The sequence below is a fragment of the Myxine glutinosa genome, chromosome 14 (assembly GCF_964187855.1).
Source record: "Myxine glutinosa chromosome 14, kmMyxGlut1.1, whole genome shotgun sequence".
In the NCBI taxonomy this organism is placed as follows: domain Eukaryota; kingdom Metazoa; phylum Chordata; class Myxini; order Myxiniformes; family Myxinidae; genus Myxine; species Myxine glutinosa.
Genome location: NC_136274.1, coordinates 700,856 through 715,046, shown reverse-complemented (window position 1 = coordinate 715,046; position 14,191 = coordinate 700,856). Strand labels below are relative to the sequence as shown.

Here is a 14,191-nt window from a genome sequence, read left to right as displayed (position 1 = left end):
TTTACCAATTTGTCATCGTCGCAATTTGTCTGTCACACCACTCCTTTCACTACAGACATGTCATGGCAGAGAAACTGCGTGAACTCGATGTGCCGGTAACCATCATATTGGATGCTGCTGTAGGGTAAGTGTTTGGCGTACGTACAGTACACATTGATGAGGGGAAAGGAGGTGGCAGTGGGTGCTCTGGTTTTGAAGATGTATGATAAGGTCACTGGTTGTTTTTAAGCGGTGAAGCCGCTTCAATATTTGGTTATGTCTTTCCTTCCATCTGTCCATCTGTCTGTCAAAAATGAAGAACCTGTTGAACCCACCATGTTTAATTCTATAGGATTCTAAAGGAGAATTCTAGAGGATTCTAAAGGGTAATTCTAAAGCTTCATTGGGGTGACGTCTGAAATTTGAGGACCAGCAGTGGTGTGAAGCAGGGCTGTGTGCTGGTACCCACACTCTTTGGGGTATTCCTCTCTCTACTGTTGCTGTATGCCTTTGGATATTCCACTGAGGGCATTTACTTACACAACAGGATGATGGGAAATTGTACAACATCTCAAGGCTCCGTGCAAAGACCAAAGTGAGGGAGGTCCCCTTATATGAGAGTTGCTGTCCGCAGATGGTGCTGCACCGACTGCACATGAATGATCGTTTTAAGGCCATTTTCCCCGCTAGAGCGTGGGTTGTCCTTGCGGGCCCCATGAGCTCATGGTTCCCTGTTTGAGGCAACGTTTTTTATGGCCGGATGCCCTTCCTGACGCCAACCCTTGGTCGCCTCTTACGATGCGCAGGGATACGGTGTACCTGTTCTAAATCGGGGTACACACCGTGATTTTCATTTCATTCATTCTGTCCGCAGATGGTGCTGCACCGACTGCACATAAAGAGCATCAACTGCAACGACTGGTAGACCAGCTCTCTCACACCTGCGAGGAGATTGGATTGACTATCGGCATTAAGAAAACCAACATCATGGGTCAGGATGTGGAAACAACTCTGCATCACCATTGACAACTTTGAGGCAGTTAAGAGCTTTATCTATCTGGGATCCACCATCAACAGCTGCCTCTCTCTAGTCCACCACGCTATATAAATTAACAGTAGGATTGTCAAGGCCGCAGTCATCATGTCAAGGCTGAGAAAGAGTGTGTGGACAAACGGCAGGCTGACAGAGAAGACTAAGCTCCATGTGTACCAGGTCAGTGTGCTCAGCAACATTCTCTACGGAAGGAAGTCCTAGACAATGTACGTAGGCCAGGAAAAGCATCTTGATGCCTTCCACCTCCGCTGTCTGTGTCAAGTCCTTGGTATTTCATGGCGGGATAATTACCAATACAGAGGTGTTCCTTCGCACAGGTGTGCCCAGCATGCTTGCTCTTCTTAGCAAGTGGCATCTCCGATGGCTTGATCATGTTCATTGTATCGAAGACGGTAGCATCTCAACGGACATGCTCTTTGGCGAGTTAGTCACAGGTATAAGATCAAGGGGCCGCCTCCAGCTCTGTTTCAAAGATACTCGCAAAAGAGATTTGAGGGCGGCTGACATCTGCGTTGACACTTGGGAATCCTTGGCTGAGAATCGCGACAGTTTAAGTCACGCTGTACCAGGTGTGACGCTGGTAAATGAGAGGAGAGCTGCCTACAGGGAGCAGAAGAGGGCTCGGCACGGGGCCAGAGTTGTGGTCGGTCCATCCCCACTTTGCTTGTCTGCAGCAATTGTGAGCGACACTGACACTTCCAGATTGGACTGTTCGGCCATAGCAGACACTGCTCATCTGCTTGAAATTGAGATAACCAGGGCGCAGCCCATCATCTTTCAAGACGGCAGGATCTTGGTACCTGGTTCTCACTGCCAGCAGTTATAAAGTGGCAGTTCTAGTTATTGTCCACTGCTCCTTTCCGATGCTATCTCCAGGCGCTGCATAACGTCATTGCCGGGCACCAAAGGAGGCTCGGCAATGACGCACACTGAAAGGGAGTACTCAGTTTTCACTCTGGCTGTTTGTTTTCTTGTTTGTTACTTGCCGGAAAAGATTCCGGCAAGTATGTTGATCTGTTCGTTTGTCTGTCTGTTTGTCTTTGCAGCACTACGTTTACACCGTTGTATGTAGAATCGCCAAACTTTGCACACGTATTTGTCTTGCCCTCTAATATACTGTGCCCAATTGATGATGTCATCGGTCACGTGCTTCGGCCGCCATCTTGAAAAAAATTTGCACCTCTATCTCCGAAAGTGCTGAATAGAAAAAATTGAGACATGGCTCATTGAAAAGAACTCTCCATGGGGAATAAAATATGTTAATGATGTCATCGGTCACGTGGTTCGGCCGCCATCTTGGAAAAACCGAAGAACTTAGCACCTCTATCTCCAAAAGTGCTGAATAGAACAAATTGAGACATGGCTCATTGTAAAGAACTCTCCAAGGGGAATAAAATATGTTAAGATGATGTCATTGGTCACATGGTTCAACCGCCATATTTGTCCTAAATGGCTGATAAAAAAAAAAGTAAATTCCGGCAAGTCCTCGGTCACTGACCGATTTTTCATCTGAAAAAAATATGTATGTTTGTCTGATTGCAGCACTACGTCTACACCGTTGCACGTAGAATCGCCAAACTTTGCACACGTATTTGTCTTGCCCTGGAATAGATTGTGCCCAATTGATGACGTCATCGGTCACGTGGTTCGGCCGCCATCTTGGAAAAAACGAAAAACTTTGCACCTCTATATCTCAGAAAGTGCTGAACAGAAAAAATTGAGACATGGCTCATTGTAAAGAACTCTCCATGCGGAATAAAATATGTTAATGTCATCGGTCACGTGATTCGGCCGCCATCTTGGAAAAACCGAAAAACTTTGCACCACTACATCTCCGAAAGTGCTGGACAGAAAAAATTGAGACATGGCTCATTGTAAAGAACTCCAGGGGGAATAAAATATGTTAATGATGACGTCATAGGTCACGTGGTTCAGCCGCCATCTTGGAAAACCGATAAACTTAGCACCAATATATCTCCAAAAGTGATGAATAGAAAAAATTGAGACATGGCTCATTGAAAAGAACTCTCCATGGGGAATAAAATATGTTAATAATGATATCATCGGTCACGTGGTTCGGCCGCCATCTTGGAAAAACCGAAGAACTTAGCACCTCTATATCTCCAAAAGTGCTGAATAGAAAAAATTAAGACATGGCTCATTGTAAAGAACTCTCCATGGGGAATAAAATATGTTAATGATGATGAATCCCGGTTGATCACTGAATGAACGCCAGGGGGGGTTGACTCAACCTGTCATCCTTCTGAGGTCGGCAAATCCCTGGTGTTGGGCTAGCGGCTAGGGTGCCGGCTTAGGATCCTAGGATCCTGGGTTCGAATCCCGGTCAATCGCTGAATTAACGCCAGGGGGGTTGACTCAGCCTGCCATCCTTCCGAGGTCGGCAAATTGAGTATCAGTTCACTGGTAATTCCCTGCTTGTCGTCAAAGGCGGCAAAAAGGGTTGGCGTCAGGAAGGGCATCCGGCCATAAAACATTGCTTCAAAAAGGGGACCGAAAAACAACAACAACCACGGTTCCCGAAAAAGGCCAACCCCCGCTTGCGGGGAAAAATGGCCTCTAAAGGTGTTTTTTTTTTTTTTTTAATGATGATGACATTCGTGCCTCCATTATGATGTCATAATTCGACAAGTACAAAACTTCATCCGATCAAGATTAAATTTCTTGAGCATCATCAAGGAATAAATTAGTTTAGAAAACAAATAATGATGCCGTCAGCGGTCACATGGTTCGGTCATTATATTTGTCCAAAATGGTCGATAAAAAGTACATTCCGGCAAGTCCTCTGTCTCTGACCGATTTTTCATTTTCTTGTTTGTTTGTTTTTCTTGTTTGTTTTCTTGTTTGTTTTCTTGTTTTCTTGTTTGTTTTCTTGTTTGTTTGTCCGGGCGATATCTCAGCCATCCTTTGAGCTAGGAATCTGAAATTTTGGCACAATAGTGACCAAGTATTTTGTCAAAAACAGTATTTTTGGTTTATTGATTAATCAATTAATTTATTAGTTACTTAATTATTATCGATTAATTAAGTTCTTATGTGTTGGTGTTGGATTAAAGCCTGGTGTTGGCTTCGCGGTTAGGGTGCTGGCTTGTGATCCTAGGATCCTGGGTTCGAATCCCGGTTGATCACTGAATGAACGCCAGGGGGGTTGACTCAACCTGTCATCCTTCTGAGGTCGGCAAATTGAGTACCAGTTCACTGGTAATGCCATGTGTGCCGCAAAAGGCGAATAACAGGGTTGGCGTCAGGAAGGGCATCCGGCCATAAAAACATTGCCTCAAACAGGGAACCATGATTGTCATGGGGCCCGCATGGCTAACCCCCGCTCTAGCGGGGGAAATGGCCTTAAAAACGATCATTCATTCATTCATTTTTCATTCATTCATTTCATTCATTCTTCTGGACAATATCTCAGGCACCTTTTGAGAGGAAGCTAATATATGGACATGATAGTGACCAAGTGATGTGGCTATAAAGGCTATTTTTGATTTATTGATTAATCAATTAATTTATTGATTAATCAATTAATTATTTAATTTTTTTGATGAATGCCTTATTTATTTAATTAATTTTCAAAATGTTACAGCTTCGGATGAAGCACTCGTGGTTTAGGTATGCTATTAGCCAATTGATCAAGAAAATATTTTGTGATAATCATTGATTGATTTTAATTATGCAATTAATCAATCTATTATTGTACACCTCTCTCTCACCCAATACAGTCTCTATGAGCTGCACGGCGGTATTGCCGGGCACGAATATATTTAATTATTTGGCATGGGGGCTGTGCACTTTGAATGTATGTGTACTTGTTATTATTGTTATTATTATACATACTGGCAGAGTACCCACCACTTGGGTGGATCGGGTGTTTTGCAAGAAGACTACAGATGTTTGCATGGTGTGCGCTTTGAAGGTTCTAGATGGTCTGTTGGTCTAAATCGTCATGGGTCCAAGCTGTTTAATCTGTCTAATGGATGTAAGGGGTCAAAATGGTGTTAAGGTCTGAGGGGTCGAAGGGGGCTTAATGGGTGCAAAGGTCTGTAGGTTCTAGGGGCCCAAAGGGTATTGTTATGAATTTTGGGGTAGTGATATATAGATTCAGGTATATCTGTATAGGTAGGTGCTCCGATAATCGTGGGTAGAAAGAACCATTTGGGTTTGGCCTGAATGTCGGATTAAGTGTATATTTGTCCCGATTACGAGGAATGGGGGGCGTCTTAACTAGTGTAGGGATTATGTTAATTCCCCTGTGTGTGAAACCTAGTGATCATCCCCTTGTCCCTTATGGCCCACACAAACACTAGTGAGGAATCCCACCATTAAAAGCACCACACATACGAATTCCCCCCCACAATAAAACCAACCGGAAGCCAGTTCGGAGCACTGCCGATGGAACCGCGGCCAGCTACATCACCAACTTGTATGGCACACCTCGCTCAAGCAGGCCGAAGAACGCCCCGGAGACTCGTGATTGGCCAGGGCGGACCAAGAAGTGACTCGCTATTGGGCAGGAGCTGACCAATGGGAAGAACGGAGTAAGGAAGGACTTGTGATTGGCCAGGGGCGGGGCAAGAAGCTTCCCGTGGATTGGTAGAGACAAAGGCGTTTTGGGGCATCACGCTGATTGGCAGGGCACGCCGATGACGTCAAAGGGCGAACTGCGTGTGATAGGTGGAGAGCGAAGTCAGTAGTTGTGGCCTGCGGGCATTGGTAGAGAGAGAGACAGGTGACGTCATGAGGGGTTGATAAAAGGTGGAGAGAAACAGACATTTCCCCCTCTCCCCTCCCTCTCTCTGCTCTCTTGTTCTGGACCATCTCCCTACGCTGGATGTTGCCCCTTGCGTTCTTGGCCCTTGTGTTCTTGACCCTGGACTCTTGCTTGTTTGATGACGACGGACGGTGGAGAGACGGTGGAGCGCTGACGATTCTCATCCCCTGCGTTCGCGATCGCGCGGGGACGCGAGGCTTGCCGCTGCAGTGTACGCTGGCCTTGCAGTGCAGAGCGACAGGTTGAGCGAGTTGTTAGGTATGTTTCCGCAAGCTATCGCATTCCAAGCCAGCTGTTCCTTATCAACCGTTTAATTGGAGTGCTTCCTTGAGTGCTTAAGTCACTGGGCGAGCACTCTTCAAGCTGCTTGGTTGTTTGTTTGCAAAGCATCGCAAAACACGGCAAAAGTACTCACACTATCACTCTATATACATCGATCGGCGGGCAAAGTTCAGGACCCACCATCCATATACATTGTCTTCAGAAAGTATTCACACCCCATGACTGTTTTCACATTTTGTTGTGTTACGGCCTGAATTAAAAATGGATTTAATTGAGAGTCTATGTCACTGCTCTACACATTATACCCCATAATATCAGTGGAATTTTGTTTTTAGAAAATTTTACAAAATAATTGAAAATTAAAAGCTCAAATGTCTTGAGTCAATAAGTATTCAAACCCTTATTTCAAGAACCCAATGACCATTCTGACAGAACTACAGATTTCCTTGGCTGAGATGGGAGAACCTGCAGGAAGGACAACGGTCTCTGCAGCACTTCACAAATGTAGGTTTTATGGGAGAGTGGCCAGACAGAAGTCACTCCTGAGAAAAAGGCACATGACAGCAAACTTGGAGTTTGTAAAAAGGCACGTGAAAGACTGAGTGCATGAGACAAAAGATTATGTGGTCTGATAAGATGAAAATTGAACTCTCTGGCCTGAAAGCAAAGCACTACATCTGGCGGAAACTGAGCCCATCTAACCAAGCATGTTGGTGGCAGCATCATGCTATGGGGAAGCTTTTCAGCGGCAGCGACTGGCAAGGAAAGAAGGAGCAATGAGTGGAGCCAAATACAGGCAAATCCTTGAGGAGAACCTGCTTCAAAGTGCAAAAGACTTCAGACTGCGGCAAAGATTTACATTCCAACAGGACAATGACCCCAAACATACAGCCAAAGCAACACTGGAATGGCTTCAGAACAAGTACGTGAAAGTCCTGGTGTGGCCCAGCCAAAGGCCAGACATGATTCCCATTGAGAATCTGTGCAAATACTTGAAGATTGCTGTTCACTGACACTCCTCATCCAACTTGACAGAGATTGAGCAAACCTGCAGATAGAATGGGAGAAACTCCCCAATTCCAGATGTGCAATGCTGATACAGACATACCCAAGAACACTCAAAGCTGTAATCGTGAGGTATTGACTGAGGGAGCTGAATACTTATGTAAATTATATATTTATTTATTTCATTTTCAATAAGTTTGTAAAAATGCACACACAACAAAAAAACACACACTTTGTCATTATGCAGCATATTATGTGTACATCGGTGACAAAATAAAAATTTCCTTTAACCCGTTTTCTATTCTTGCTGTAACACAACAAAATGTGAATACTTTCTGAAGGCACTGTATATCCAGAGAGAGGGTCCTGATCTTATGTCTGATATTGAGGGCCTCTGTCCATTGTTGGGTGAGTTGAAGCAGCATGTCCAAGGTGGGGTGACCTGGTCTGATTCCAAATTGTTGATCTGAGATGAGGTTGTTGGTGAAAAAGAAGGATTTAATATGAACTGCGATTATGGATGCCATTGCCTTGCTCATGATTGGTGGGAAGCTGATAGGTCTGTAGTTAAGGCGATCTGTTTTTGCACCATTTTTATGGTATAGCCCAGAGGGAAAAGCAGTCTACAACAGTGTTTGTCCGTCCGTATGTATGTATGTGTGCCCCCTCAAACGTATACCAATCATTGCTGAGAATCTGGTCACATGACAGGGTGATGTGATTACGTCTGTCATTACAGCGTACAACGGCTGACTCCACACTCCGGCATTTTGATTCCAATGTTCATGCCAAACATATCGTTAAAACCTGTCATATATTACATTTGCCATGCTCTACCTTTACGTTTCTCATTCACTGTGAAACGCAAACAACCGATTGTTAAAATGATCATCAAATATTGAAAGCATAGACGTTACGGATCTTCCAACGACACAGTACGTATAGGCCTTAGGCTTCATGCCTTCATGCCTCACCTTCAGGCTACTTCAGACAAATTAGCCCAGGTTTCTTAATACAGTAGTTTTCATAATAATAATAATAATAATAGCGTTAATACTATTAATATTGTTATGTTTGTGGGACGTAGTCATGAAATACCTGAGGGAAGTAGGAATGTGTAGGTTTTAGTGTGGACTGTGTGACGCGAAGAAGGAGAAGCCCATCTCGATGTACATAAGCAGGGTAAATGTTCAGATTGAGAGCGTTTGCATGTCGCCATAAGGGGCGTGGCTTTTGTGTTAACTAGTTTATCGGGCTTAAGGTTAATAAACCCCAGTATGTATTGCATCCCTGTGATTTTCCGTAATGTTCTTATAAACCTCAGCTGGCTAGGCGATGGGCTCCATTAGCCAACCACGCCGCCAGGGCCGACAGAAACAGCATTTGCCGATCGGCAAGGGAACCCCACCCCTGAACATTCCCGAAGGACGGCACGGTCGGGGTGTGACGAAAAAGCCTCTCCGCGCCATTGTTGGAGTGGGACCTGCACTCTTCAGCTGCTTTGGAACTACCGACTCAATCGATGCCATCGCTGGAACAGAAAAGTTGAGTTCAGCCGATTATAAAAGGAACATTATGTTATTTTATTTCATCTTTCCCCCTGTCGTGTTGTTGTGAGTCTACGAGTGGAGATGTTAAAATTAGGAATTTTAGTTTACCTCACCTTTCGTTGTCTTTTACGTTACTGTAAAAAAAAATTTATCTTACTATAATTCACCAAATGTCCATCCGACTGTCTGTCAGTTCGAAGGTACCGCAAAAACAGCTGAACCGATCGCAGCGATATTTTGGGTGGGTAATCCAGGGATCTCCAGGAGTAAAATAGGCTATTTAATTTTTCCAATTTCAGCTTTGGTCTCCAGCATTCTCAGGTTTGGACTCCCGCATAACATTCGCGTTCGCATAACGTTCATTGTGACGATGTTTTCATTGTGATGATGTTGTTTTCTTTCACGGGTGCTGCACAAACGGCTGCACCGATCGCTGCACGGCTGCACCGATCGGACTCGGTGACCTCGGACAAAGACCTTTTATAAGGACACGGGTTCAATCCCTGCTTGAGAGAATTCCAACCCCCTCCCCGCCATCACGGCCGTCTCTCCAACTCACAATCCCACGAGATATGCGGAAAGGATGACCCAAAACCAATATAAACATCATTAAACATCATTCGTATATAAGCATCATTAAAAGTAAATAATGACCTCGGCCAAAGTTCAAATGACGTGAGTTTAATCTCTACATGAGAGAATTCCACATATCTATTTGGGCGGTGTATACGCTAACAGATCGCGATCACGATCACGATTTGAAACACGATGGAATAATATTTACCGATATGAACAGTGATGTGGCTTTTATTGAAATTCTAAAGATACTGTTTAGATTTTGATGATTTGCGTGTGATATGATTTAACGGATGTTCATATGAATCGTTTAAAATAAAATAAAAAGCCTTCAATTTCTGATATTTTACCTTTCATTTGGGCTTCCCAATTGAAGCCCCGCCTGCAGGGCGGGTACCGTTGCTAGCAGGGCGAGTTTAATCTCTACATGAGAGAATTCCACATAGCTATTTGGGCGGTGTATACGCTAACAGATCGCTGTCTCCATCGATCTTGCCAAGGCCGTAACAACTATCGGCTCAAAATCCTTTTAACTGTTGATTTGGTAGTTTTTACAATGAAGGAAACACGTATCGGGAGTACATACGACATCGGGAGGACTAACTGCACACGTCTTCAGTATCAAGCTTAAATCTGTCATGGCAGATCTGAAGAGCGGAATGCTTGGAGAAGTGGTGGGCTACTTCGGCATGAAGGAGGATCAGAAACGTGGACTCCCACACTGCCACATCCTGCTGATACTTGCTCCCGCATGACGTTATTTTCCCGGGTGCCGCACAAACGGCTGCACCGATCGAGATTTAACGGATGTTTATATAAATCGTTTAAAAGAAAAAAAGCCTTCAATTTCTGATATTTAGCATTTTCATTTGGGCCTCCCAATTGAAGCCCCGCCCCTAGGGCGGGTGCCGTTGCTAGTTTGTTAAATTTTGCTTTTCTGTCTTGTTTCGTTTCTTTGTTCTGTGGGTTTGGATAAACCCAATGTCGGCCATCCGATCAGCTAAGGCTTCGAACCTTCCCGCACGCGCGAAAAAATAATCCCGCTAAGTTTGAAATACGCCTCGGAGTAAAGCTCCTTTCGGTCATCCATCACTCAGGGGCCTTAACCCCGGGGACGCGACAATATAGTAAATATAATCGTAAAACTGCAATCCCTTTGTCGTTATTCGAAAGTTTCTGGATTGAAGTGGTGTATGGTTCATGAATCAATGATAAGCGGTGTATGGTACAAATAACGTGGAAGTAAGGAATTAGCCTCGGTTATTTTATCGTAATATCATTTGCGTAATGATGATAACGTAACGTTAATATTATAGTAAATCTAATCGTAACACTAATCCCTTCATAGTGACTGCAAAGTAACTGGAGGTTAAAATATATCATCTTCAATATATTAAAGCAGCGGTAGTTTTGTGTCCGACCGTCACGCTACGTCCTTACGTCGATGATGTCATTTCGACAGCTGACTCCACTGACCGACATTTTAATTTACTAGTACACCTGCTCAATACGAGAGCAGCAGGAAGGGTCATACCTCTTTGAGGTATATAGATTACAGTCGATCTAGGGTCGGGTCTCAAGAACATTGGGTGTGTGTTCATTTACCAAGTTTCTTTTCGTGTTAAAACGAGTTTTAGTTTTGTGTTAAACAGCAGGAAAAGTGGGTTTCATTGCTGGTTTTCAAAACAAAACCTTATTTGGTGGGTTTCAAAAGGCCGCTATGAAAAACGCTACTTCATCGGCAGGAAGGATCATGTTATTTACCCAACCTTTGTGGGGTATATAGATTACAGTAGATCTTCACTCAGTTCTGTCAGTAAAACTTACCTCATGGACGTCAGAATTCCTCCAAATTTCTTTGTTTAATGTTATAAACAGCATTAACGACTGTTACCTCTCCTACTGAGACATATAAAGAAAGACAAATAAAGAGTGAAAGAGATAAAAGAAAGAAAAAGTGAGAATTTGAATGAACAAGAAGAAAAATACATAAAATGTCATAGCCCCTGTGGTTTTAGTAATTTCGCTGTACGGAGTTGAAGGCCGCCAGTCGGCCATCGTTGGTCGGATTACAAAACAAAATCTTCTGCATATGTATACTCTCATGTATTGTGTGTGCGCCAAGTAAAATCGGCAAAGGTGGGCGGTCCGCTTCGAAAGTCCGCTTATCCGCTTATCCGCTGCAGCGGACTAACGTTTTCGAAGCGGATAAGCGAATCGGAACAACCCCCGGAAACCGAAGCGGATAAGCGTAAGCGGACTACCGAAAAATTAAAGCGCATCGCGATTCGCCAAATCAGCTGTTAGCCTGAGCCGTTACTCTAGAATTGTGAATATTTATTTAAGTGAATAATAAGTGAAACCCTAACAACTCGGCTCTCGCCCAATCTCTTCCCGCTCGAGTTCCGTGATGCTTGGGTAACTCTATTTCTCAGGCAGAACACGCCGCTCCCGAGCTCTGCCTCGGTCGAGCGCGTGTTCAGCTACGGGTCGGACATCCTCAGGCCTAAGAGGTCGGCCTTGGCTGCACCGAACTTCGAGGCCCTCGTCTTCATGAAGGGCAACCTCCAAATCCTCAAGAAGGCCCACGAGGTGGAGGAGGAAGACGAGGACTAGTCAACAGACTGCTAGTCTGTTGACTAGTAGACTCTCTTGTCAAAGAAAGGACGGGCAAATTGATTTTTCTTTAATGTAACTTGCATATATTAAAATTATATTTAAATTAACTGTAGCGTAGAGTAGAGTCGAGTGGAAAACTTAATTTCAATAAATTTTGAATAAATTTTATTTAAATAAAAATGTATATTTTTGATCTTAAAAGCTTTGTTTGTCTTTGTAGTAGTTAGAAATGGCTATTTAGGCTTAAAAAGCATTAAATTCCCTTTAGAAACGTCAAAAATCGCTTTTAAAACGTCGAAGCGCTTTTAAAAAATCGAATCGAAGCGGATAAGCGGTAAGCGGACTAAGATTTTCGGCCGCTGAAGCGGATAAGCGAATCGGACTACACGGGCTGGCGGAGCGGATAAGCGGTAAGCGGACTTAAAATTTTCCGAATCGCGCCCATCTTTAAAAATCGGTCAATGCATTTCGAGAAATGGTTGGGGACACTAGTGGACATGCCAAGTGCTTTTTGACTTCAAGTCATGATGCGAAGGTCCCCTTTGGCATGGAAGTTCCTTTGGGCCAGAGGAACAAAATTATCAAAAGTCACAAGTTGTATCTTAAAATTCAAGATGGCTGCCATCGGCCATCTTGGAAAACATGGCCGACTCATAGCCCAGGAAGCATTTGTCATAGAAACTATTATGATATATGTTTCCCAGCTCATTTGAGGTTGCCTAACTAATTTCTGGCATCACTTCTGCATTTTGGATACATTTAAAGGTAAAGTCACATAAATGAAACATAAATTCGACATTTTAATAAAAATTAATGACAACAGGCTTTTGGGGTATTTTGATAACATTTTATTTATGAGAAAGTAAATTAGACTTTCTCATGCTGGTTTTTTCTGCAAATGACCAATTACATACGTTTCTATGTTTCAGATTCTAAGTGGCTAATCCAAAATGAATACTGGCAACTGTAAAACCAGGCCTGCTAGCATGGACACTCGTGACTGGAGCTTATGTTACATATGTCAATCAGACGAAAGAAATAAACCAACTATGGATCCCTCATCATCTATGAAATTGAGAAACAACCCTGAAAGACTTTCAGCCACTTACAAAGAAGTTGTGGACAATATCCAGGAACTTAAGGAATTAGGTGAACTGCCTAACTTTGTAGTCATAGATAACATTGGTGGTGGTGGTGGTGGTAGTACTCAGCATATTGTGCAGCTGATGATGTTTAATCAGGTCGTGTGGCACAAATCTTGCAGGAATGCTGTCGACAATCAAAAAGTGGAGAGAGCGAGGAATAAGCATCAAAGACAAGAGTCAGTGAGCCCAGTGAAAACTCACCGCATGAACAGAAGTGCCAGGTCCATTACACAGGCCTCACCCTCACCCTCTACATGTTTCAGCGAACCAGTCGACACTCCATGTCTTTTTTGTGATAAAGTGGGCAACAAGAAAGAGCTTAGGAACGCTGCTACTCTTGGCTTGGATAAGAAAGTCAAGGATTGTACTCGAGTGTTAGGCGACAAACGTCTGTTGTGTAAACTTTCTGCTGATGACTTGATCTCTATCAATGTTGTTTATCATCACGCGTGCCTGACTCGGCTGTACAGGAAAGTGGAGAAGGTTGGAAGCGACATGACTGGGAGTCATAACACTCAGGTGATGCGAGCACATGTTCTCAACGAGTTACTCGACTTCATTGAAGATAACCGTGGTTCAGGGAAGTCGCGAGCAATGGCTCACTTCACGACCCTCTATGAGGAGCGCCTTGCTGCTCTCAGTTTTCCCGACATCAAATATAATACAACACACCTTAGAGAGGATATTGAGCGCATGATTCCTGACATCAAGGCAGTAAAAATTAACCGTTCCTGGTCTCTTGTTTTCGACGATGATATGTCCAGAGTTATAGCTGATATGAAAGGCAAAACATCAACTGAAGTCTCCATCCTCCACAAAGCAGCCAAGATCCTCTGGCGAGATTATCTCCACATGAAGCAGGCTTTCCAAGGCTCCTTCTCAACCTCATGTGAACTGAATCCATCCCAGCCACGATTAAATCATTCTTGCACTTGCTTCTTGATGGACCAGGTATCGATCAGCCTCCTTCTGGATCTGAGAAGTCCAAGGTTGTAACATCCATTGGGCAGCAGATCATTTTCAACTCTGTTGGACGCAGATCCAAAAAACCTGACAGTTTTCCACGTCACATCAGGGATAGGGAAACACCAACTTCACTGTATATGGCTCTGAAAGTACATCTTCAAACTGGCCGTGAATTTCTAATCAATGCTATGCATCAAAGAGGACTGTGCATCTCGTACGACCGTTT

The 14,191-nt window shown here is 43.8% G+C and overlaps 1 protein-coding gene across 7 annotated transcripts in view; it reads left to right on the top strand.

Annotated features, from left to right (window-relative positions):
- The window catches only part of EIF2B1 (eukaryotic translation initiation factor 2B subunit alpha), a 129,470-nt gene that overhangs the window by 71,275 nt on the left and 44,004 nt on the right, over window positions 1-14,191 (top strand). For 6 of the 7 annotated variants that reach the window (XM_078768293.1, XM_078768291.1, XM_068135108.2 and 3 more), the window contains one exon: window positions 56-124. The exons of the other annotated variant lie outside the window; for it this stretch is intronic. In XM_078768293.1, the coding sequence (XP_078624419.1) occupies window positions 56-124 (69 nt within the window). The remainder of the gene's footprint in view (window positions 1-55; window positions 125-14,191) is intronic. 7 annotated transcript variants of the gene reach the window in all.